At 42.2% G+C, this 22,492-nt stretch overlaps 1 protein-coding gene across 4 annotated transcripts in view; it reads left to right on the top strand.

The window, feature by feature from the left end:
• cep162 (centrosomal protein 162) overlaps positions 1–22,492 on the top strand; it is a 139,776-nt gene that overhangs the window by 20,435 nt on the left and 96,849 nt on the right. For 3 of the 4 annotated variants that reach the window (XM_076280583.1, XM_076280584.1, XM_076280586.1), the window contains 2 exons: positions 1,354–1,555; positions 2,001–2,155. In XM_076280583.1, coding sequence (XP_076136698.1) covers positions 1,354–1,555; positions 2,001–2,155 — 357 coding nt within the window. The remainder of the gene's footprint in view (positions 1–1,353; positions 1,556–2,000; positions 2,156–22,492) is intronic. The other variant, XM_076280585.1, reaches the window with a different exon arrangement.

Genomic DNA, 22,492 nt, shown 5'->3' with positions numbered 1-22,492 from the left:
ATTCAGAGCGGAGACAGTGACTCAAGAGACACAGACAAACAAACAAAAAACTGAAAGGCAGTTGGGAGACAAGCACACACAAACATGCACAGAATAAAAATATGAAAGGTAGTTATGACTGGGCTTATTCGTGTCAGGTCTAATGGGTCTGTTCATAATTCTTGTCTGAGGCGGACCTTTTTAATTGCAGTCGGCAGACAGAGAGGAGGGAGAGCGCAGCGCAGGGTACCAGTTGGGGTCACCTGTAGGGGTCACGGGGACTCGGGCAGAACGCCGCGCCTAATGAGGCCCTCATTTGTTCATCGGAAATGAAAACCCAGGTGTCAGCGCTGACTGGAATACTGTAATAGGGGATCTCTGGGGACCTCTTGTCTTTCCGTCTGACTGCTACTCCCACCGCCGTACACAGAGAGGTGACTGTGGACTCGGAAGGCTGGGTAACTGCCTGAGGGGGCGAGGCCGACTGCAACTGATGCTTTTCGTCTGGCTGTCTTCTCCTCTGTGCACTCTGTGGGAGTGAGATTGAGCAGGCCTGTTTAATCTAGACTTTTAACTGAGATTCGTTTGCGTAAGTAATTAAAGAACTCGACAAGCCACCAGGCATCTTCTATCCCCTGGCAGCACCCACACAGCTTATTATGGGAACCTCAGTCCTGGGTTTTTAATTTCAGCAAGTTTGAAAGTGTGCAGTCTTTGAAGAGAGTTGCTAATGACCCTACCACACACACACACACACACATAAGCAGACAAAAAAGCTGTCATAGCAAGAGTTGTTTTTGTGCCAGAATGCCCATTTGAAGTTCAGCAGCATAGCATGGGGTTTGTGGCTGGCGGGAGAATGCCCATTTGAAGTTCAGCGGCATGGCATAGTATAGGGTTTGCGGGTGGCAGGAGACCGTTTCATCTTTGAAGGGACATGTTTAGTTTTTCTGAACTCACTCTCTCTCTTTCACCCCTGATAGTTGGCTTGCCTAGCCCAAATGAAATTGTTACATTTAGTTTATATTTGGACCAGTTAGGGTTTGCAAAGCAAAGAAAAGCAGTTCAGTACTATCTTGATGTCTGTTCTGTTTAAAGTGATGTCATGAAGGTTTTGTAGATGACCTGTTTGTCATGCACTCATTCATTTTGATGGAGTGGTCATGTGAAGGAGAGAGAAACTTTTTTTTTTTCTCTATTTGTTTTCTTTCTACTTGCCAACATCTACTCAGTATGGATTATAGTGCTCTGGGTTGATCGATCTGCAAAAACTGACAAGAGACTTTACAGTATCAGCACATAACTACATAAATATAATATCCAAACTCCACTTTCAGTCACTAACTGATGTTTCAATGCCATGCTCATTCACAGCCTGCTTGGCGACCGACCATCTTCGCCCCCAAGATCCCCCCTGCCAAGTCCAGTCCGGCCCAGCCCGCTGCAAAGACCCCTGGGACGGTCCGCACCGGACACACGGCTAAACCTCCGTCTCCACTTGTCCACAGGAAGCACCAGAATCAGGAGCAGCCTCCCAGCAGAATCCCCATTCTGGGACAGACGCAGACAATCACAGGTAGAGTTTGAGAGAAATGGACAATGGGGGTGGGGGGGCCTCGGGCGAGTACAGATGCAGACAAAGGTGTGTGTCTGATACAAATAGATAGTTAGTGAGAGAGAATCAGGGAGAAAACACAGATGGTCAAAGGTACTGGCTAGCTTAAATGGAGGATGAGCGAGAAGACGCACTTAGCGACAGACCTGCACAGTGAAAATGATGAAAGTTCAATTAGGAAATAATGGAAGAGGCAGAGAGAGGTGTTTTCATTTAGCAGACCATTATTTTACTTGCTATTTTTGTGGTGGCGCTGTGAGTGTACCAGTGTGTGTATGTCTGTTGAGTGTGTGTCCAGAGAGAAGGCATGTATGCTCCTCTCATTACACCACACTAAGTTTTTCAAGGCATACTAAGCCAGGGGTCCCGTTGGTTCAGCATAGATTGAAATGCTGTTCGTGTGTAGCAGCAGACTCGAAGACCAGCCTGCGTGTGAGCAGTGACCTGGTGGCCTCAGTGCAGTCGTTTGCATCCTTCCTCCAGCAGCAGATGGAGGCCAGCAGCGACAGCCTTCGTAAAAGCCTCAAAGTGGACACAGCCCACACCCCAGCACTCCCAAAGGTAACCACAGCCCACACCCCAGCACTCCCAAAGGTAACCACAGTCACACCCCCAGCACTTCAAATAGTACCTTCAAGCTGATTTTTGTCTTTCTTTTTCTACTGACAGGATTTCTTATCTTCTCAATATTACACCCCCCCCCCCCTTTTATGGCAACTATTAATTGTGCTGCATTGATGGAATGTAACGGAAGCCGCATTTCTGATCTCCAAGTACTGTTATCATGTGTAAAACGTTATAGTTCGGTTTAGTGACGGTCCATGGCCATCCTGATCTTTGTCATCAGTTCACAGCCACATCAAAAATATACAAACCCAAAGGCAATTCCTTTTTCAGTCCTCCTTTTTTTACATTTGTATTCGTTTTTGATACCTCCTGTCACATCAGCAGCTCGGTGGAGAGCGAGCACACTCAGGCATGCTCTGAGCCCTGAGTTTTTCTGTAAATGGCAGGTATTGGAAACGCATTCCCCAACTTGGCTGCAGTGGTGCGCATGTGGAAACAGGCATATAAATTACCATGAATCCCCTGAGAGCCCTCTCTGACAGCAGACTGCTAGGCAGCGGCAGGCATCCATCCGTATAGCAGGGTTTTGTTAAGGCATATGGGTATTTAATGCAGTCTGCTGCTTTCATCATGTATCTATCAGCTTGTTTATCACACTTCTGCGAATTGATGGGAACCAATTCACAGCTGCATCCCAGAGGACCTTGATTTATCAGAATGCACCCAGCTGACTTGAACCCCTTTAGCCTGCCAATAGCTGGGTTACCATCAGCTTTAGTCATATTATATCATGAAAATAGTGAGCTAATCCTCCACCCTGTAGCGAATCCCATTAGCGAATTAATCATCATTCCCATTAGAGGATGTGCAATGATGATGAATTTTGAACGTTTTCAGTCAGAATTTCTTGCTCAAATTATCAAATGTGGATTACAAAGGTGGATGGAAAACCAGCTACTGTGTCCCTGCAGTGACTGACAGTTGGAAGAACTGTACAGCTTTAAATAGAGCAGCTGGGGTAGGATATGGCTAAATAAAAAGTGGGAGCGTTTTCTAAAGTTGGATGACCTTCAGAAATCAATTTAGTGACTTAAGAGTATGCCCATTGATTTTGATGGAGGCAGCTGACATATTATTGATCTTAATAAAAGGAAGGGGAGTAAATAAAAAAGGGATAATGGACGACGCAGCGTTCAGTTCACAGAATGAAATGCACGTTCAAGGTGGTAAAACAGTCTGAAGCGCCCGCCAGTCGTTAGTTCCAATCTCTCCCATTGTCAAGCGGGCATATCCCAGGATTCTGATGAGCCCTAACTTTGAAGAATTGCTAATTTACTTACCTACTGCCATGTAACTGGCTAAAAGCCACCTCCATCATATGCTATAATGTTGCTATTTTCCGAACGTCGCTATTTTACAGCTCTGATGCAACGTGACAGTTAATTTAAACTTCACAACGAGTTTGGCGAATTAATAAACAAGTGTGATACGGCCTAAAAACTGGAGCTACTTCATAGGTGTGCAAATAACCTACAGTTATTACATGTTTTAAAGAATGTATGCCAATGGTAAATTCAACTGAGCAGTGGAATAATAAAGGTCTAAATGTAGTGGTGTGACAAACTGAAGAGGAAGAGGACCCACTGGGAAAACTGTGCTCAATTGCTGAAGTAAAGCCAAAGATCCTTGTCCTAGTCTTAAAGTATTGTTCAGAAGAGAAATTTGATAGACAAATGTGTGCTAGACTGCTCCTATAGCCAGCAATCCCCAATCTACCCTTTGGGAATTTAACTGTTGAATATGATACTTTGGTGATGTTAAATGTAAGTAAATCATTAAAATCTACTCTTTTTTTGGTTGGTCTCGATGCAGTCTCGACTCCTTAAAGACTTGGTCTCGACTCGATCTTGCCTCCTCAAAGACTCGGTCTTGACACGGTCTCGGCTGCATTTAAAAACCAACGGTCTCGACTCGGTCTTGACCCTTTAAAGACTCGGTCTCGACTCTGTCTTGACATGTGCGGTCTCATCCCCATCGCTACTAACAACTGCAGTCAGGGATGCATGATGTCATGGCCGTGTTTATTAACTCATTGTGCCTTCACATGAAAGCCATCACAAACATGTCTGGTCTGTCTAGAAGTCTAGATCTTAATCCTTAACAAACATAAGGAATTGAAATCTATGATGCAGGCAATAGGACCGGCCCGCGTAAGGTCCGTGAAAAAACAGTAGTCAAGAGCCTAGCATAGAGATAATGCACGCAAATCAATATCGTTGCTTTTATTTTGAAAGCGACTGCTATTTGTACGCCTATACATTTGTGCATGGATGCATACGACATAAACACCCTCACTGATGTGCTGGTGAATAGAATGCTTCTGCGTCGACACAATGCAGACCTTTACGTCGGCGTAAACCTTTCAAAGTTTTGTGTCTCCTGTGTCTGCGTCGCTCACCACCTCAACGGTTGTTAGAATGCCGAACTCCTACTGCTGCTCGTTGGCGATACGAACTGTTCATTTCAAAGCGTTACTGACAGATAGACAGTTTACAATCGGATAACCCCGTCATTGTAATCAAAATATGTCTGAGTTTATTGGCAAAGCTTATGTTAGCGAACTAGTATGATGCTACTACCCACAGGTTGCTTGAAGCAGCCGGCTCAACACACAGGGCGAGTTGACCAATCATAGTTTTGTGAATAAAGTTAAAGCAAAAACATAGCCTTCATTTTCAAAATAGTTTTCTTTGTGCATGTTGATTAACTAATGACAGCCTACTATTGTCTGCTCCACATTTTCATAGTCTAATTCTGCATAGAGTTAATTTAATGATGGTAATGATTTAATGATGAAATATTGCTGAGTGTTGATGAAATGGTGGCACAGGCAGATGGTTGTAGGCCTACTGACTCCTTCACATTTTCATGGCCTATCTAATTATATAGATATTGTACTACTTAGATAGATAGATAGATACTTTATTGATCCCCAGGGGAAATTCAAAAATACTTTTTTATATCAGTCTTTGAAAACTGAAAAAAAAAAAATGTCAATGTCAAAAAATCATTTTCGAGAATGAGGATTAAATACTGGACATATATTAAATATTGCCGTTTTTCCTTTGTCTCCCTCGCATTTTCATCTGTTCTTACGAGTAGTAATCAAAAACGATTTACTTAATGTTATACAAGAACAGAATAGAATTGAACAGAATTGAGTTCAGACTTGAGTTTGGTATTTTGGGTCCGGCCCTCCTCAACAGTCCCAGTTTGTCATGTGGCCCCTTGGGGAAATTAGTTGCCCACCCCTGTTATAGAACATCAATATTAGTGTCATTGTACGGTAAACCTCTGGCTCTCCTAAAACACCTTCCTACTCTATGGGCAGTTGTGCACTAATGGTCCACAGGGGATCTACCAGGAATAGGGATGCCATTTATCAATAGGCAGTGCTCTCACCTGTACATCCACTACGAATAGACTGCCCCGGCAGTCATCCATTACTCACATAACAACAGACAGAACATCCGTAACTAACCTTTCCATGCTAACCCAAAAGTCCTACTTTGTAGTACAGGCCCCAATTTCTCATTAAGGGTGACTATGCAGAGCACACAGCACTCATCTCATCAAGTCCCTAACATATCTGTAAATTAAGCAATGGAAATTTAGCTCAAGGCAAAGGCAGAATTTGATTAAGCCTCTTTTTGAATGGATGAGTTTGATTTGGGAGAAGGATCTAGATTAGTGACAGCAGTAATCAGCTGGAATGGCTGTGTTAATTGCAGAATTATCCACAGCGCTCTTGTAATCTTGATTGTGGCGCCTCTCCAAGAATCACAACTGCCAGATGGTTGACACTGTGGAAACTGCCCTGAAATAAATCTGACAGAAATATATAAAAACTATATGTCTCTGTTAGGGGTGTGCATCTCTCCCTTATAAGATTATTTGATACGTGTCTAGATGCATAACTACGATACGATTCAGAAACGATACGTTTTAATATAGAGCGATTTGGTGGGTTTTGATCGGATTCGATATGATGTGATGCGATGTAATAGGGCCCCAAAATGCAATACAGTTTCTTTCTAAACTATTTGTTTAATTTTAAATTTTGTTCCATTCTATTTCATTTCGATTCTATAGTATGCAATTCTATAAATAAATATAGCTGCAAGCAGCAATGCGGGGGCCTAGCAGAGCGCTATAGAGCAGAGCGCAGAGCTAGCACTCAGCAGCAAGAGGACAAATTACACCAACGTCTTTCTGCGTTCTCACAATCCCTCTATCAAGTTTGGACTTCATACACCAAAGTGTTGCTGAGATGTGAGCTCACTTTCTTTATTACAGCCCCCCTAGAGGCCAAATAAGACCACTTTCCTTCATGTCCTCACAATCAGCTAATATGTCCCTGTACCAAATTTGGACTTCATACACCGAAGTGTTGCTGAGATACGAGCTCATTTCCTGTATTACAGCGCCCCCTATAGAGGCCAAATGATTCCAATTTCCTAGTGTGTCATCATAATCAGGTAACAGGTCCTTATACCAAGTTTGGACTTTGTACACCAAAGCGTTGCTGAGATACAAGCTCACTTCCTGTATTACAGCGCCCCCTATAGAGGCCACATGATGCCAATTTCCTAGTGCGTCCTCACAATCAGATACCAAGTCCCTGTACCAAGTTTGGACTTCATACATTAAAGCATAGCCGAGATGTTAGCCCACTTCCTGTTTGGTGGCTTCATCGCCATATTTGATTGGCTGTCACGGGCAAACAAAAATGAAATTAAAAAATCTGACAAGTATCGTTTGTGCGGCTCGGTCTGAAGATCATCTCCGACAAGTTCTGTGAAAATCGGATGAAATTTGTAACCGCTGAAACTTTTCGTAGAGTTTGGACTAAATCCAATATGGCGAGGTCCAATATGGCGGAAAGTGATAGGTTAGGGGTCGATGAACTCTGTATGGTCCAAGGATTCAGACACTACCTCAATTGTGAATATCAGACAAAAGAGTCAAGGATCACGCGCATGAACGCATGTCCAGCATTGAACTGGTGGTGGCGCTAGTGTGTTCAATGTATATGCACGAAAATTGGTGTGAGTGATTGGGACAGTGTCCTGACTAATGGTCTCGAGTTTAGTTATATAAACTCAAAGCGTCACCTAGATGTTTGTCCACTTCCTGTTTGGCGGCTTCGTCACAATATTTGATTGGCTGTCACGGGCAAATAAAAATGAAATTGAAAAATCTGACAAGTATCGTTTGTGCGGCCCGGGCAGAAGATCATCTCTAACAAGTTTCGTGAAAATCGGAGGAAATTTGTAACCGCTGAAACTTTTCGTAGAGTTTGGACTAAATCCAATATGGCGGAGGTCCAGTATGGCCGAAAGTGACGTAATAGGGGTCAATCAACTCAAGTCAGTCCAGGGATTCCAACGGTGCTTAATTTGTGAAAATCGAACACACCGTTCAATTGTTACATGCGTAAATGTGAGTCCAGATTCGACCTATTGGTGGCGCTAGAGTGTTCGGCATAGAGTTCTGTAAATTGGTGAGAGTGATCATGGGACGGTCCTGAATCAGGGTGCTAAATTTCATAATAATAATGACTTGTGAATACCTTTCAACCCAGCTTTTCAACTTTCGGCCAAACTTTGACCTGTTGGTGGCGCTAGATGGCTGGGTTTAGAGATCTGTAAATTAGCATTAGTGGTCAGTGGAGTGTCCCGAAACTTTCTGGCAAAAAATCTGAACTTTTTAGCCAGGCGTTCTATGGGCTGCCATAGACTCCAATGGCAGAAGTGTAATAATAATAATAAATATAGCTGCAAGCAGCAATGCGGGGGCCAAGCAGTGCGCTATAGCAGGAATGGCGTTGCCATGGGATGAGCAAGCACTCACAGCAAGTTTGATGGCAATTGGATAAAGAACGGCTGAGAAATAAGCTAATTTACTTTGTTAAAGCACAACTAGAGGCCAAATTACACCAATGTCCTTGTGCGTTCTTACAATCAGCTCCCATATCCGTCTACCAAGTTTGGACTTCATACACCAAAGTGTTGCTGAGATGTGAGCTCACTTTCTTTATTGCAACACCCCTAGAGGCCAAATGAGACCACTTTCCTTGCATATCCTCACAATCAGCTAATATGTCCATGTATCAAGTTTGGACTTCATACAACGAAGCGTTGCTGAGATATGAGCCCACTTCCTGTATTACAGCGCCCCCTATAGAGGCCAAATGATGCCAATTTCCTACTGTGTCCTCACAATCAGATACCAAGTCCCTGTACCAAGTTTGGACTTCATACATCAAAGCGTTGCTGAGATACAAGCTCACTTCCTGTATTGCAGCGCCCCCTGTAGAGGCCAAATGACGCCAATTTCCTAGTGCATCCCCACAATCAGGTACCAAGTCTCTATACCAAGTTTGGACTTCGTACATCAAAGCATTGCTGAGATACAAGCTCACTTCCTGTATTGCAGCGCCCCCTATAGAGGCCAAATGATGCCAATTTCCTAGTGCGTCCTCACAATCAGATACCAAGTCCCTGTACCAAGTTTGGACTTCATACATTAAAGCGTAGCCGAGATGTTAGCCCACTTCCTGTTAGGCGGCATCGTCGCCATGTGTGATTTGCTGTCACGGGCAAATAAACTTAAAATTAAAAAATCTGACAAGTATCGTTTGTGCGGCTCGGTCTGAAGATCATCTCCGCCAAGTTCTGAGAAAATCGGAAGAAATTTGTAACCGCTGAAACTTTTCGTAGAGTTTGGACTAAATCCAACATGGCGGAGGTCCAATATGGCGGAAAGTGACGGGATAGGGGTCGATGAACTTGGGATGTTCCAAGGATTAAGACGCTACCTCAATTGTGAAAATCAGACAAAAGAGTCAAGGATCACGCGCATGAACGCATGTCCAGCATTGAACTGGTGGTGGCGCTAGAGTGTTCAATGTATATGCATAAAAATTGCTGTGAGTGATTGGGACAGTGTCCTGACTAATGGTATCGAGTTTTGTTATGTTAACTCAAAGCGTCACGGAGATGTTAGTCCACTTCCTGTTTGGCGGCTTCATCACCATATTTGATTGGCTGTTACAGGCAAACAAAAATGAAATTGAAAAATCTGACAAGTATCGTTTTTGCGGCTCGGGCAGAAGATCATCTCCGCCAAGTTCTGTGAAAATCGGATGAAATTTGTAACCGCTGAAACTTTTCGTAGAGTTTGGACTAAATCCAATATGTCGGAGGTCCAATATTGCAGAAAGTGACGGGATAGGAGTCGATGAACTCGGGATGGTCCAGGGATTCAGACGCTACCTCAATTGTGAAAATCAGACAAAAGAGTCAAGGAATACGCGCATGAACGCATGTCCAGCATTAAACTGGTGGTGGCGCTAGAGTATTCAATGTATGCATAAAAATTGCTGTGAGAGATTGGGACAGTGTCCTGACTAATGGTACCGAGTTTTGTTATGTTAGCTCAAAATGCCACAGAGATGTTAGTCCACTTCCTGTTTGGCAGCTTCATCGCCATATTTGATTGGCTGTCACGGGCAAACAAAAATGAAATTGAAAAATCTGACAAGTATCTTTTGTGCGGCTCGGGAAGAAGATCATCTCCGCCAAGTTCCATGAAAATCGGATGAAATTTCTGACCGCTGAAACTTTTTGTAGAGTTTGGACTAAATCCAATATGACGGAGGTCCAATATGGCGGAAAGTGACGTAATAGGGTTCATTGAAATTAGGTCGGTCCAGGGATTCCAACGGTGCCTGATATGTGAAAATCGGACGCACCGTTCAATGGTCACATGCGTGAATGCAATCCAGGTTCGACCCATTGGTGGCGCTAGAGTGTTGGGCATAGAGTTCTGTAAATTGGTGAGAGTCATCATGGGACAGTGCTGAATCAGTGTGCCAAATGTCATAACTTTAGACCCAGCGGTTCAATTTTCGGCCAGATTTTGACCTGTTGGTGGCGCTAGATGGCTGGGTTTAGAGGTCCGTAAATGAGTGTGAGTGGTCAGTGGAGTGTCCCGAAACTTTCTGCCAAAAAATCTGAACTTTTTAGCCAGGCGTTCTATGGGCTGCCATAGACTCCAATGGCAGAAGTGTAATAATAGGAAAAGCTAGTAACTCAATGGGTGCCTTCGCAGCTTCGCTGCTTGGCCCCCAATAATAGGAAAAACTACTAACTCAATGGGTGCCTTCGCAGCTTCGCTGCTAGGCCCCCAAATATAGCTGCAAGCAGCAATGCGGGGGCCTAGCAGAGCGCTATAGCAGGAATGGCGTTGCCACGGCATGAGCAAGCACTTACAGCAAGAGGCCAAATTACACCAATGTCTGTGCGTTCTCACAATCAGCTACCATGTCCCTCTACCAAGTTTGGACTTCATACACCAAAGTGTTGCTGAGATGTGAGCTCACTTTCTTTATTACAGCACCCCTAGAGGCCAAATGAGACAACTTTCCTTCATGTCCTCACAATCAGCTAATATGTCCCTATACCAAGTTTGGACTTCATACACCGAAGTGTTGCTGAGATACGAGCTCACTTCCTGTAATACAGCGCCCCCTATAGAGGCCAAATGATGCCAATTTTCTTGCTGTGTCCTCACGATCAGATACGAAGTCCCTGTACCAAGTTTGGACTTCATACACCGAACTGTTGCTGAGATACACTTCCTGTATTACAGCGCCCCCTATAGAGGCCAAATGATGTGAATTTCTTACCGTGTCCTCACAATCAGATACAAAGTCCCTGTACCAAGTTTGGACTTCATACATTAAAGCATAGCCGAGATGTTAGCCCACTTCCTGTTTGGTGGCTTCATCGCCATATTTGATTGTCTGTCACGGGCAAACAAAAATGAAATTAAAAAATCTGACAAGTATCGTTTGTGCGGCTCGGTCTGAAGATCATCTCTGCCAAGTTCTGTGAAAATCAAATGAAATTTGGGACCGCTGAAACTTTTCGTAGAGTTTAGACCAATTCCAATATGGCGGAGGTCCAATATGGCGGAAAGTGATGGGATAGGAGTCGATGAACTCGGGATGGTCCAAGGATTCAGACGCTACCTCAATTGTGAAAATCAGACAAAAGAGTCAAGGATCACGCGCATGAACGCATGTCCAGCATTAAACTGGTGGTGGCGCTAGTGTGTCCAATGTATATGCATGAAAATTGGTGTGAGTGATTGGGACAGTGTCCTGACTAATGGTCTCGAGTTTTGTTATGTTAACTCAAAGCGTCACCTAGATGTTTGTCCACTTCCTGTTTGGCGGCTTCGTCACCATATTTGATTGGCTGTCACGGGAAAACAAACTTGAAATTGACAAATCTGCCAAGTATCTTTTGTGCGGCTCGGTCTGATGATCATCTCAGCCAAGTGTCATGAAAATCGGAAGAAATGTATAAACGCTGAACATTTTCGTAGAGTTTGGACTAAATCCAATATGGCAGAGGTCCAGTATGGCGGAAAGTGACGTAGTAGGGGTCATTCAACTCAAGTCAGTCCAGGGATTCCAACGGTGCTTGATTTGTGAAAATCGAACACACCGTTCAATTGTTACATGCGTGAATGTGAGTCCAGATTCGACCCATTGGTGGCGCTAGAGTGTTCGGCATAGAGTTCTGTAAATTGGTGAGAGTGATCATGGGACATTCCTGAATCAGGGCGCTAAATTTCATAATAATAATGACTTGCAAATACCTTTCAACCCAGCTTTTCAACTTTCGGCCAAACTTTGACCTGTTGGTGGCGCTAGACGGCTGGGTTTAGAGGTCCGTAAATAAGTGTGAGTGGTCAGTGGAGTGTCCCGAAACTTTCGACGGAAAAATCTGAACTTTTTAGCCAGGCGTTCTATGGGCTGCCATAGACTCCAATGGCAGAAGTGTAATAATAATAATAAATATAGCTGCAAGCAGCAATGCGGGGGCCTAGCAGAGCGCTATAGCAGAAATGGCGTTGCCACGGCATGAGCAAGCACTTACAGCAAGAGGCCAAATTACACCAATGTCTTTGTGCGGTCTCACAATCAGCTACCATGTCCCTCTACCAAGTTTGGACTTCATACACCAAAGTGTTGCTGAGATACGAGCTCACTTCCTGTATTACAGCGCCCCCTGTAGAGGCCAAATGATTCCAATTTCCTAGTGCATCATCATAATCAGGTAACAGGTCCTTATACTAAGTTTGGAGTTTGTACACCAAAGCGTTGCTGAGATACAAGCTCACTTCCTGTATTACAGCACCCCCTATAGAGGCCAAATGATGCCAATTTCCTGCTGTGTCCTCACAATCAGATACAAAGTCCCTGTACCCAGTTTGGACTTCATACATTAAAGCGTCTCCGAGATGTTAGCCCACTTCCTGTTTTGCGGCTTCATGGCCATATTTGATTGGCTGCCATAGGCCAATAAAGTGGAATCTGAAAAATCTGACAAGTATCGTTTGTGCGGCTCGGTCTGAAGTTCATCTCTGCCAAGTTCTGTGAAAATCAAATGAAATTTGTGACCGCTGAAACTTTTCGTAGAGTTTAGACCAATTCCAATATGGCGATGGTCCAATATGGCAGAAAGTGACGGGATAGGAGTCGATGAACTCGGGATGGTCCAAGGATTCAGACGCTACCTCAATTGTGAAAATCAGACAAAAGAGTCAAGGATCACGCGCATAAACGCATGTGCAGCATTAAACTGGTGGTGGCGCTAGTGTGTTCAATGTATATGCATGAAATTTGGTGTGAGTGATTGGGACAGTGTCCTGACTAATGGTCTTGAGTTTTGTTATGTTATCTCAAAGCGTCACCTAGATGTTTGTCCACTTCCTGTTTGGCGTCCTCGTCACCATATTTGATTGGCTGTCACGGGCAAACAAAAATGAAATTGAAAAATCTGACCAGTATCGTTTGTGCGGCTCGGGCAGAAGATCATCTCCAACAAGTTTCGTGAAAATCTGAGGAAATTTGTAACCGCTGAAACTTTTCGTAGAGTTTGGACTAAATCCAATATGGCGGAGGTCCAGTATGGCCAAAAGTGATGTAATAGGGGTCAATCAACTCAAGTCAGTCCAGGGATTCCAACGGTGCTTAATTTGTGAAAATCGAACACACCGTTCAATTGTTACATGCGTAAATGTGAGTCCAGATTCGACCTATTGGTGGCGCTAGAGTGTTCGGCATAGAGCTTTGTAAATTCGTGAGAGTGATCATGGGACGGTCCTGAATCAGGGCGCTAAATTTCATAATAATAATGACTTGCAAATACCTTTCAACCCAGCTTTTCAACTTTCAGCCAAACTTTGACCTGTTGGTGGCGCTAGACGGCTGGGTTTAGAGGTCCGTAAATGAGTGTGAGTGGTCAGTGGAGTGTCCCGAAACTTTCTGCCAAAAAATCTGCACTTTTTAGCCAGGCGTTCTATGGGCTGCCATAGACTACTCCAATGGCAGAAGTGTAATAATAATAATAAATATAGCTGCAAGCAGCAATGCGGGGGCCTAGCAGAGCGCTATAGAGCAGAGCGCAGAGCAAGCACTCAGCAGCAAGAGGACAAATTACACCAACGTCTTTGTGCGTTCTCACAATCAGCTACCATGTCCCTCTACCAAGTTTGGACTTCATACACCAAAGTGTTGCTGAGATGTGAGCTCACTTTCTTTATTACAGCCCCCCTAGAGGCCAAATAAGACCACTTTCCTTCATGTCCTCACAATCAGCTAATATGTCCCTGTACCAAATTTGGACTTCATACACCGAAGTGTTGCTGAGATACGAGCTCATTTCCTGTATTACAGCGCCCCCTATAGAGGCTAAATGATGCCAATTTCCTAGTGTGTCATCATAATCAGGTAACAGGTCCTTATACCAAGTTTGGACTTTGTACACCAAAGCGTTGCTGAGATACAAGCTCACTTCCTGTATTACAGCGCCCCCTATAGAGGGCACATGATGCCAATTTCCTAGTGCGTCCTCACTATCAGATACCAAGTCCCTGTACCAAGTTTGGACTTCATACATTAAAGCATAGCCGAGATGTTAGCCCACTTCCTGTTTGGTGGCTTCATCGCCATATTTGATTGGCTGTCACGGGCAAACAAAAATGAAATTAAAAAATCTGACAAGTATCGTTTGTGCGGCTCGGTCTGAAGATCATCTCCGACAAGTTCTGTGAAAATCGGATGAAATTTGTAACCGCTGAAACTTTTCGTTGAGTTTGGACTAAATCCAATATGGCGGAGGTCCAATATGGCGGAAAGTGATAGGTTAGGGGTCGATGAACTCTGTATGGTCGAAGGATTCAGACACTACCTCAATTGTGAAAATCAGACAAAAGAGTCAAGGATCACGCGCATGAACGCATGTCCAGCATTGAACTGGTGGTGGCGCTAGTGTGTTCAATGTATATGCACGAAAATTGGTGTGAGTGATTGGGACAGTGTCCTGACTAATGGTCTCGAGTTTTGTTATATTAACTCAAAGCGTCACCTAGATGTTTGTCCACTCCCTGTTTGGCGGCTTCGTCACAATATTTGATTGGCTGTCACGGGCAAATAAAAATGAAATTGAAAAATCTGACCAGTATCGTTTGTGCGGCCCGGACAGAAGATCATCTCTAACAAGTTTCGTGAAAATCGGAGGAAATTTGTAACTGCTGAAACTTTTCGTAGAGTTTGGACTAAATCCAATATGGCGGAGGTCCAGTATGGCCGAAAGTGACGTAATAGGGGTCAATCAACTCAAGTCAGTCCAGGGATTCCAACGGTGCTTAATTTGTGAAAATCGAACACACCGTTCAATTGTTACATGCGTAAATGTGAGTCCAGATTCAACCTATTGGTGGCGCTAGAGTGTTCGGCATAGAGTTCTGTAAATTGGTGAGAGTGATCATGGGACGGTCCTGAATCAGGGCGCTAAATTTCATAATAATAATGACTTGTGAATACCTTTCAACCCAGCTTTTCAACTTTCGGCCAAACTTTGACCTGTTGGTGGCGCTAGATGGCTGGGTTTAGAGATCTGTAAATTAGCGTTAGTGGTCAGTGGAGTGTCCCGAAACTTTCTGGCAAAAAATCTGAACTTTTTAGCCAGGCGTTCTATGGGCTGCCATAGACTCCAATGGCAGAAGTGTAATAATAATAATAATAAATATAACCGCAAGCGGTGATTTACGGGGTCCGAGCAAAACGAACATGATAGCATAGCTTTTTAGTTTTACATATGCTTTGATTGTTTGGGCACAATTGTTCAAAAGAAACGTGATCGGATTTCGGTTATCGGATTTCAGTTACCGGATTTCAGCTATCGGATTGGATCAAATTTTGAAAATGGGTTATTCAAAGGGAAACAAGGATCCTGAAATTGGATTAGATCACAATCTATTCTTGGTTTTGATCTGGATAAAATCTTCACTTTGTGTCGTTCAAAACTTTTGAGTTGGATTGGAATAAATTTGATGCATAAAATTAGGATTACCCTGTGCTGTAACATTATAGTGTGCTAACCTCCACAACCCAACAGTATTCTAACGATACTTGATTCTACAGGACTATTTATTTGTTGTGGATAAGATGAAGGGTTTGATAATGGAAGGCAGTGTTTCCCACAGAATTGAATTGTATTTGTGGTGGTGGGTTCTGTGTCGGAGTCAATAAGATAAACAGCGTATAATTATAGTTATACTTGCCTTGCACTACAAGTCCATATTGACAAGTAGCTGTAATGCTGTAATGTTATAGTGTGCTAACCTCCACAACCCAACAGCATTCTATTCTAGTATGCTAACCTCCACAACCCAACAGTATTTTAACACTAATGCTTCAGGTGGGATTTGAACTCTCAACATAAGGATGACCAGTACAAGGCATTATCCCACTAAGCCACTGTCAATCCTACATTTTTGCCAGTCACATTCACATGGTGAAAATGTGTATTGGTAAACACAAGAAAAACTCCAAGTATACATTTGACAATAAAATGAAGGGCTTTCCTGAAAGAGAACACCTGAAAACGTTTGGAAATTCTGGGACAATTAGACATTTGTAGAGAAGAACAGTAATGGATGAAATATAAATATGATAGACTTAATGAAAGAAGTTCCCCTATATGTCTTCGAGTGTGTCGGCATTCTGATTCTTGGCAACTAATGAGTGTGAATGTTAATTGCCTGATGTCATTCAGGTGCTGTTCAATGGTGTGACTCTTCAATAACCAATAGCATGTGCATCTTGAGCCTAAAGCTCTAGCAGGATTCGAACTCTCAACCTAACAAACACCAGCACTAGGCATTATCCCTCTGAGCCACTAACAATCCAACAGATTAGGCAGTCACATTCACATGGTGAAAATGTGTGTTGGTAAACACACAAGAAAAACTCCAAGTATACATTTGACAATAAAATGAAGGGCTTTCCTGAAAGAGTACACCTGAAAACTTTTGGATATTCTGGGGCAATTAGACATTTATAGAGAAGAACAGTAATGGATGAAATATAAATATGATAGACTTAATGATGAAGGAAAAATAGTAAACAAAGAAGTTCCCCTATATGTCAGAGTGTGTCGGCATTCTGATTCTTGGCAACTAATGAGTGTGAATGGTAATTGCCTGATGTCATTCAGGTGCTGTTCAATGGTGTCAATCTTCAATAACCAATAGCATGTGCATCTTAAACTTCAAGCTCTAGCAGGATTCGAACTCTCAACCTAACAAACACCAGCAGTGTGTAATGAGTGTGAATGTTAATTGCCTGATGTCATTCAGGTGCTGTTCAATGGTGTGACTCAGAAGGCTCAATGGTATGGAGTGATGACACGGAGATGGCAGGTTTCGGTGCAACACAAGTTAACTTTATTTGAGTTTCAATTAATCTGTTCTTTTGTTCTTTACTTGTATGTGTGCTGCATCAAAGAGGAAACAAACAGAAAATGGAGTAATCAGTGAAATGGGGTAAATCAGTACAGATCCCAACTCACAAACAAACCAATTGACATTTGAACAATAAACTGAAATCATATGGCTATATAAGGTACAACTAAACAATACTTGACATCCCAAGTCAACCAACATCACCTAATCATCTCTCACATGGGACTCCAACACACCAAACCAACAAACAAAGACCTTAACTTTACACATGATGGCAGAGCTACTCTACAAACTGATAAAAATCACAAAAGTCATAGTGAGGGTGATTAAAGTGATGACTTACGTTAACTCAAAGACGCACACAGAGCAGGACACACTGGAGTGCTGGGTTGAGATGAACAAAAGAGCGAACTGAGGGCGAGCAAACAATTTATCCTGGTCTGAGCCCCTGCTCCGGAGCTACAGGGTTTCCCAGCAGGTAAACTTTGGAAAGATTTGCAAAGATTTGGAAAAGATTTTTGAAAGACTACAGTCTCAGACCCTCTCACATCTAAAGACAAGTAGTAGAGTTTTAAGTCACAGACTATGATTTTGCAATGACTAGGGATCTTGCAGGGTCACTATTTACAAGACTGCAACATGATTCCTTTAAATTATTACCCATTGTGCAATAGATAAACAGGAACTGAAAATTATAGCCTACTAAACTCAAAGTCGTATTTTCGTGTTTCTGCAGCATTGTTTCATGCGTGACAACCGATATAGAGTTGTTCTGTCAAGTGGAAGAGACGACTAAATATGTATAAGAAATGACAAATAATTATAGGCTACAGCTTATAATTATACAGTAATACTTGCCTTGCACTACAAGTCCATATTGACAAGTAGCTGTAATGTTATAGTGTGTTATCCTCCACAACCCAACAGCATTCTATTGTAGTATGCTAACATCCACAACCCACTAATGCTTCAAGTGGGATTTGAACTCTCAACCTAAGGATCACCAGTACAAGGCATTATCCCACTGAGCCACTGTCAATCCTACATGTTGGCCAGTCACATTCACATGGTGAAAATGTGTATTGGTAAACACACAAGAAAAACTCCAAGCATGGAGGGGCGATTAGACATTTGTAGAGATGAACACTAATAGATTAAATATAAATATGATAGACTTAATGATGAAGGAAAAATAGTAAACAAAGAAGTTCCCCTGAATGTCATAGAGTGTCTCGGCATTCTGATTCTTGGCAACTGATGAGTGTGAATGTTGATTGCCTGATGTCATTCAGGTGCTGTTCAATGGTGTGAATCTTCAATAACCAATAGGATTCGAGCTAGAGCTTAAAGCACTACCGGGGATTTGAACCCTCAACCTAACAAACACCAGCACTAGGCATTATCCCACTGAGCCACTGACAATCCTACATAATGGGTAGTCACATTCACATGGTGAAAATGTGTGTTGGTAGACACACAAGAAAAACTCCAAGTATATATTTGACAATAAAATGAAGGGCTTTCCTGAAAAAGTACACCTGAAAACTTTTGGATATTCTGGGGCAATTAGACATTTATAGAGAAGAACAGTAATGGATGAAATATAAATATGATAGACTTAATGATGAAGGAAAAATAGTAAACAAAGAAGTTCCCCTATATGTCATAGAGTGTGTCGGCATTCTGATTCTTGGCAACTAATGAGTGTGAATGTTAATTGTCTGATGTCATTCAGGTGCTGTTCAATAGTGTGAATCTTCAATAACCAATAGCATGTGCATCTTGAGCCTAAAGCTCTAGCAGGATTCGAACTCTCAACCTAACAAACACCAGCACTAGGCATTATCCCACTCTGCCACTGACAATCATACACATTCAGCAGTCACATTCAAATGGTGAAAATGTGTGTTGGTAAACACACAAGAAAAACTCCAAGTACACATTTGACAATAAAATGAAGGGCTTTCCTGAAAGAGTACACCTGAAAACTTTTGGATATTCTGGGGCAAATAGACATTTATAGAGAAGAACAGTAATGGATGAAATATAAATATGATAGACTTAATGATGAAGGAAAAATAGTAAACAAATAAGTTCCCCTATATGTCATAGAGTGTGTCGGCATTCTGATTCTTGGCAACTAATGAGTGTGAATGTTAATTGTCTGATGTCATTCAGGTGCTGTTCAATAGTGTGAATCTTCAATAACCAATAGCATGTGCATCTTGAGCCTAAAGCTCTAGCAGGATTCGAACTCTCAACCTAACAAACACCAGCACTAGGCATTATCCCACTCTGCCACTGACAATCATACACATTCAGCAGTCACATTCAAATGGTGAAAATGTGTGTTGGTAAACACACAAGAAAAACTCCAAGTACACATTTGACAATAAAATGAAGGGCTTTCCTGAAAGAGTACACCTGAAAACTTTTGGATATTCTGGGGCAATTAGACATTTATAGAGAAGAACAGTAATGGATGAAATATAAATATGATAGACTTAATGATGAAGGAAAAATAGTAAACAAAGAAGTTCCCCTATATGTCATAGAGTGTGTCGGCATTCTGATTCTTGGCAACTAATGAGTGTGAATGTTAATTGTCTGATGTCATTCAGGTGCTGTTCAATAGTGTGAATCTTCAATAACCAATAGCATGTGCATCTTGAGCCTAAAGCTCTAGCAGGATTCGAACTCTCAACCTAACAAACACCAGCACTAGGCATTATCCCACTCTGCCACTGACAATCATACACATTCAGCAGTCACATTCAAATGGTGAAAATATGTGTTGGTAAACAGACAAGAAAAACTCCAAGTATACATTTGACAATAAAATGAAGGGCTTTCCTGAAAGAGTACACCTGAAAACTTTTGGATATTCTGGGGCAATTAGACATTTATAGAGAAGAACAGTAATGGATGAAATATAAATATGATAGACTTAATGATGAAGGAAAAATAGTAAACAAAGAAGTTCCCCTATATGTCATAGAGTGTGTCGGCATTCTGATTCTTGGCAACTAATGAGTGTGAATGTTAATTGTCTGATGTCATTCAGGTGCTGTTCAATAGTGTGAATCTTCAATAACCAATAGCATGTGCATCTTGAGCCTAAAGCTCTAGCAGGATTCGAACTCTCAACCTAACAAACACCAGCACTAGGCATTATCCCACTCAGCCACTGACAATCATACACATTGAGCAGTCACATTCAAATGGTGAAAATGTGTGTTGGCAAACACACAACATCAAGAAAATTCCTAGCATACATTTGACAATAGAATTAAGGGCTTTATAAAAAAGAGTACATATCTGAAAATGTGCACTGTTAATGGTATCCACCTAATGATGGTTGTATGGTTGTTATCCAAGAAAAAAAAATTACTCATATAGGAATATAGGTGATATAGGAGAAATGGGCTGAGTGGTCGAACTTTATTGGCCTATATCTCTGAAATGGAACAACGTATCCAAATTCTTTTGATAGCTTTTGTGAGGCTTTGTCTAAACATTGTCTGTGAGAATTTTGGTGAAGATTTGATAATTTTTGAAGCCTGTGAAACTTTTTATGATGTTTGGCTTTTCTCTGAAATTGTGGCAAAAGTAAACATTTTTAGAGCATAAGACCAGGGTGAAAAAGATGCATCTGAATGTAGAGATTAATATGATGAAAGAATTTTGAGTCTAGGTGAATCTGGTAAGGAGAAATAAGCGTTTTTGACAAGAGCGCCACCTTTGGGTGCAGTACCCCAAATTTGGGTTATGGGTAGTGGGGGGTACTGGTAACAATACTTGAAAATGTCAAGTTTCTAGGACTTACGGTTTATAGGAATATAGGTGATCTAGGAAAAAAGGCCTAAATGGTCTAACTTTATTGGCCTATATCTCTGAAATGGAACAAAATATCAAAATTCTGAGCGATAACTTTTGTGAGGCTTGGTCTAAACATTGTCTGTGAGAATTTTGGTGAAGATTCGATTATTTTTGAAGAGTGTGAAACTTTTTATAATGTTTGGCTTTTCCATGAAATTGTGGAAAAAGTAAACATTTGTAGACCATAAGACCAGGGCCAAAAAGATGCATCTGAGTTTAGAGATTAATATTCTGAAAGAATTTTGAGTCTAGGTGAATCTGGTAAGGAGAAATAAGCATAATTAACTTTTTTTTTCAATAGCGCCACCTTTGGGTGCAGTACCCCAAATTTTGGGTTATGGGTAGAGGGGGGTACTGGTAACCATACCTGAAAATTTCAAGAGTTTTGGAGTTACGGTTTAGGCTGCAGTATGATTTTTACAGAATTTTGGCCAAAAAATGAACGGTACAGAAACAATAGGGTTCCTGCAGCTACGCTGCTCGGACCCCTAATAATAGGAAAAACTACTAACTCAATGGGTGCCTTCGCAGCTTCGCTGCTAGGCCCCCAAATATAGCTGCAAGCAGCAATGCGGGGGCCTAGCAGAGCGCTATAGCAGAAATGGCATTGCCACGGCATGAGCAAGCACTTACAGCAAGAGGCCAAATTACACCAATGTCTTTGTGCGGTCTCACAATCAGCTACCATGTCCCTCTACCAAGTTTGGACTTCATACACCAAAGTGTTGCTGAGATACGAGCTCACTTCCTGTATTACAGCGCCCCCTGTAGAGGCCAAATGATTCCAATTTCCTAGTGCATCATCATAATCAGGTAACAGGTCCTTATACTAAGTTTGGAGTTTGTACACCAAAGCGTTGCTGAGATACAAGCTCACTTCCTGTATTACAGCACCCCCTATAGAGGCCAAATGATGCCAATTTCCTGCTGTGTCCTCACAATCAGATACAAAGTCCCTGTACCCAGTTTGGACTTCATACATTAAAGCGTCTCCGAGATGTTAGCCCACTTCCTGTTTTGCGGCTTCATAGCCATATTTGATTGGCTGCCATAGGCCAATAAAGTGGAATCTGAAAAATCTGACAAGTATCGTTTGTGCGGCTCGGTCTGAAGATCATCTCTGCCAAGTTCTGTGAAAATCAAATGAAATTTGTGACCGCTGAAACTTTTCGTAGAGTTTAGACCAATTCCAATATGGCGATGGTCCAATATGGCAGAAAGTGACGGGATAGGAGTCGATGAACTCGGGATGGTCCAAGGATTCAGACGCTACCTCAATTGTGAAAATCAGACAAAAGAGTCAAGGATCACGCGCATAAACGCATGTGCAGCATTAAACTGGTGGTGGCGCTAGTGTGTTCAATGTATATGCATGAAATTTGGTGTGAGTGATTGGGACAGTGTCCTGACTAATGGTCTTGAGTTTTGTTATGTTATCTCAAAGCATCACCTAGATGTTTGTCCACTTCCTGTTTGGCGTCCTCGTCACCATATTTGATTGGCTGTCACGGGCAAACAAAAATGAAATTGAAAAATCTGACCAGTATCGTTTGTGCGGCTCGGGCA

The sequence above is a fragment of the Alosa pseudoharengus genome, unplaced genomic scaffold (genome assembly GCF_046254945.1).
Source record: "Alosa pseudoharengus isolate Yale_2024_CS ecotype anadromous, Long Island Sound unplaced genomic scaffold, YU_APseudo_1.1 YU_APseudo_1.1_scf_12, whole genome shotgun sequence".
Taxonomy (NCBI): domain Eukaryota; kingdom Metazoa; phylum Chordata; class Actinopteri; order Clupeiformes; family Clupeidae; genus Alosa; species Alosa pseudoharengus.
This window is presented reverse-complemented; position numbering and strand designations above follow the sequence as displayed.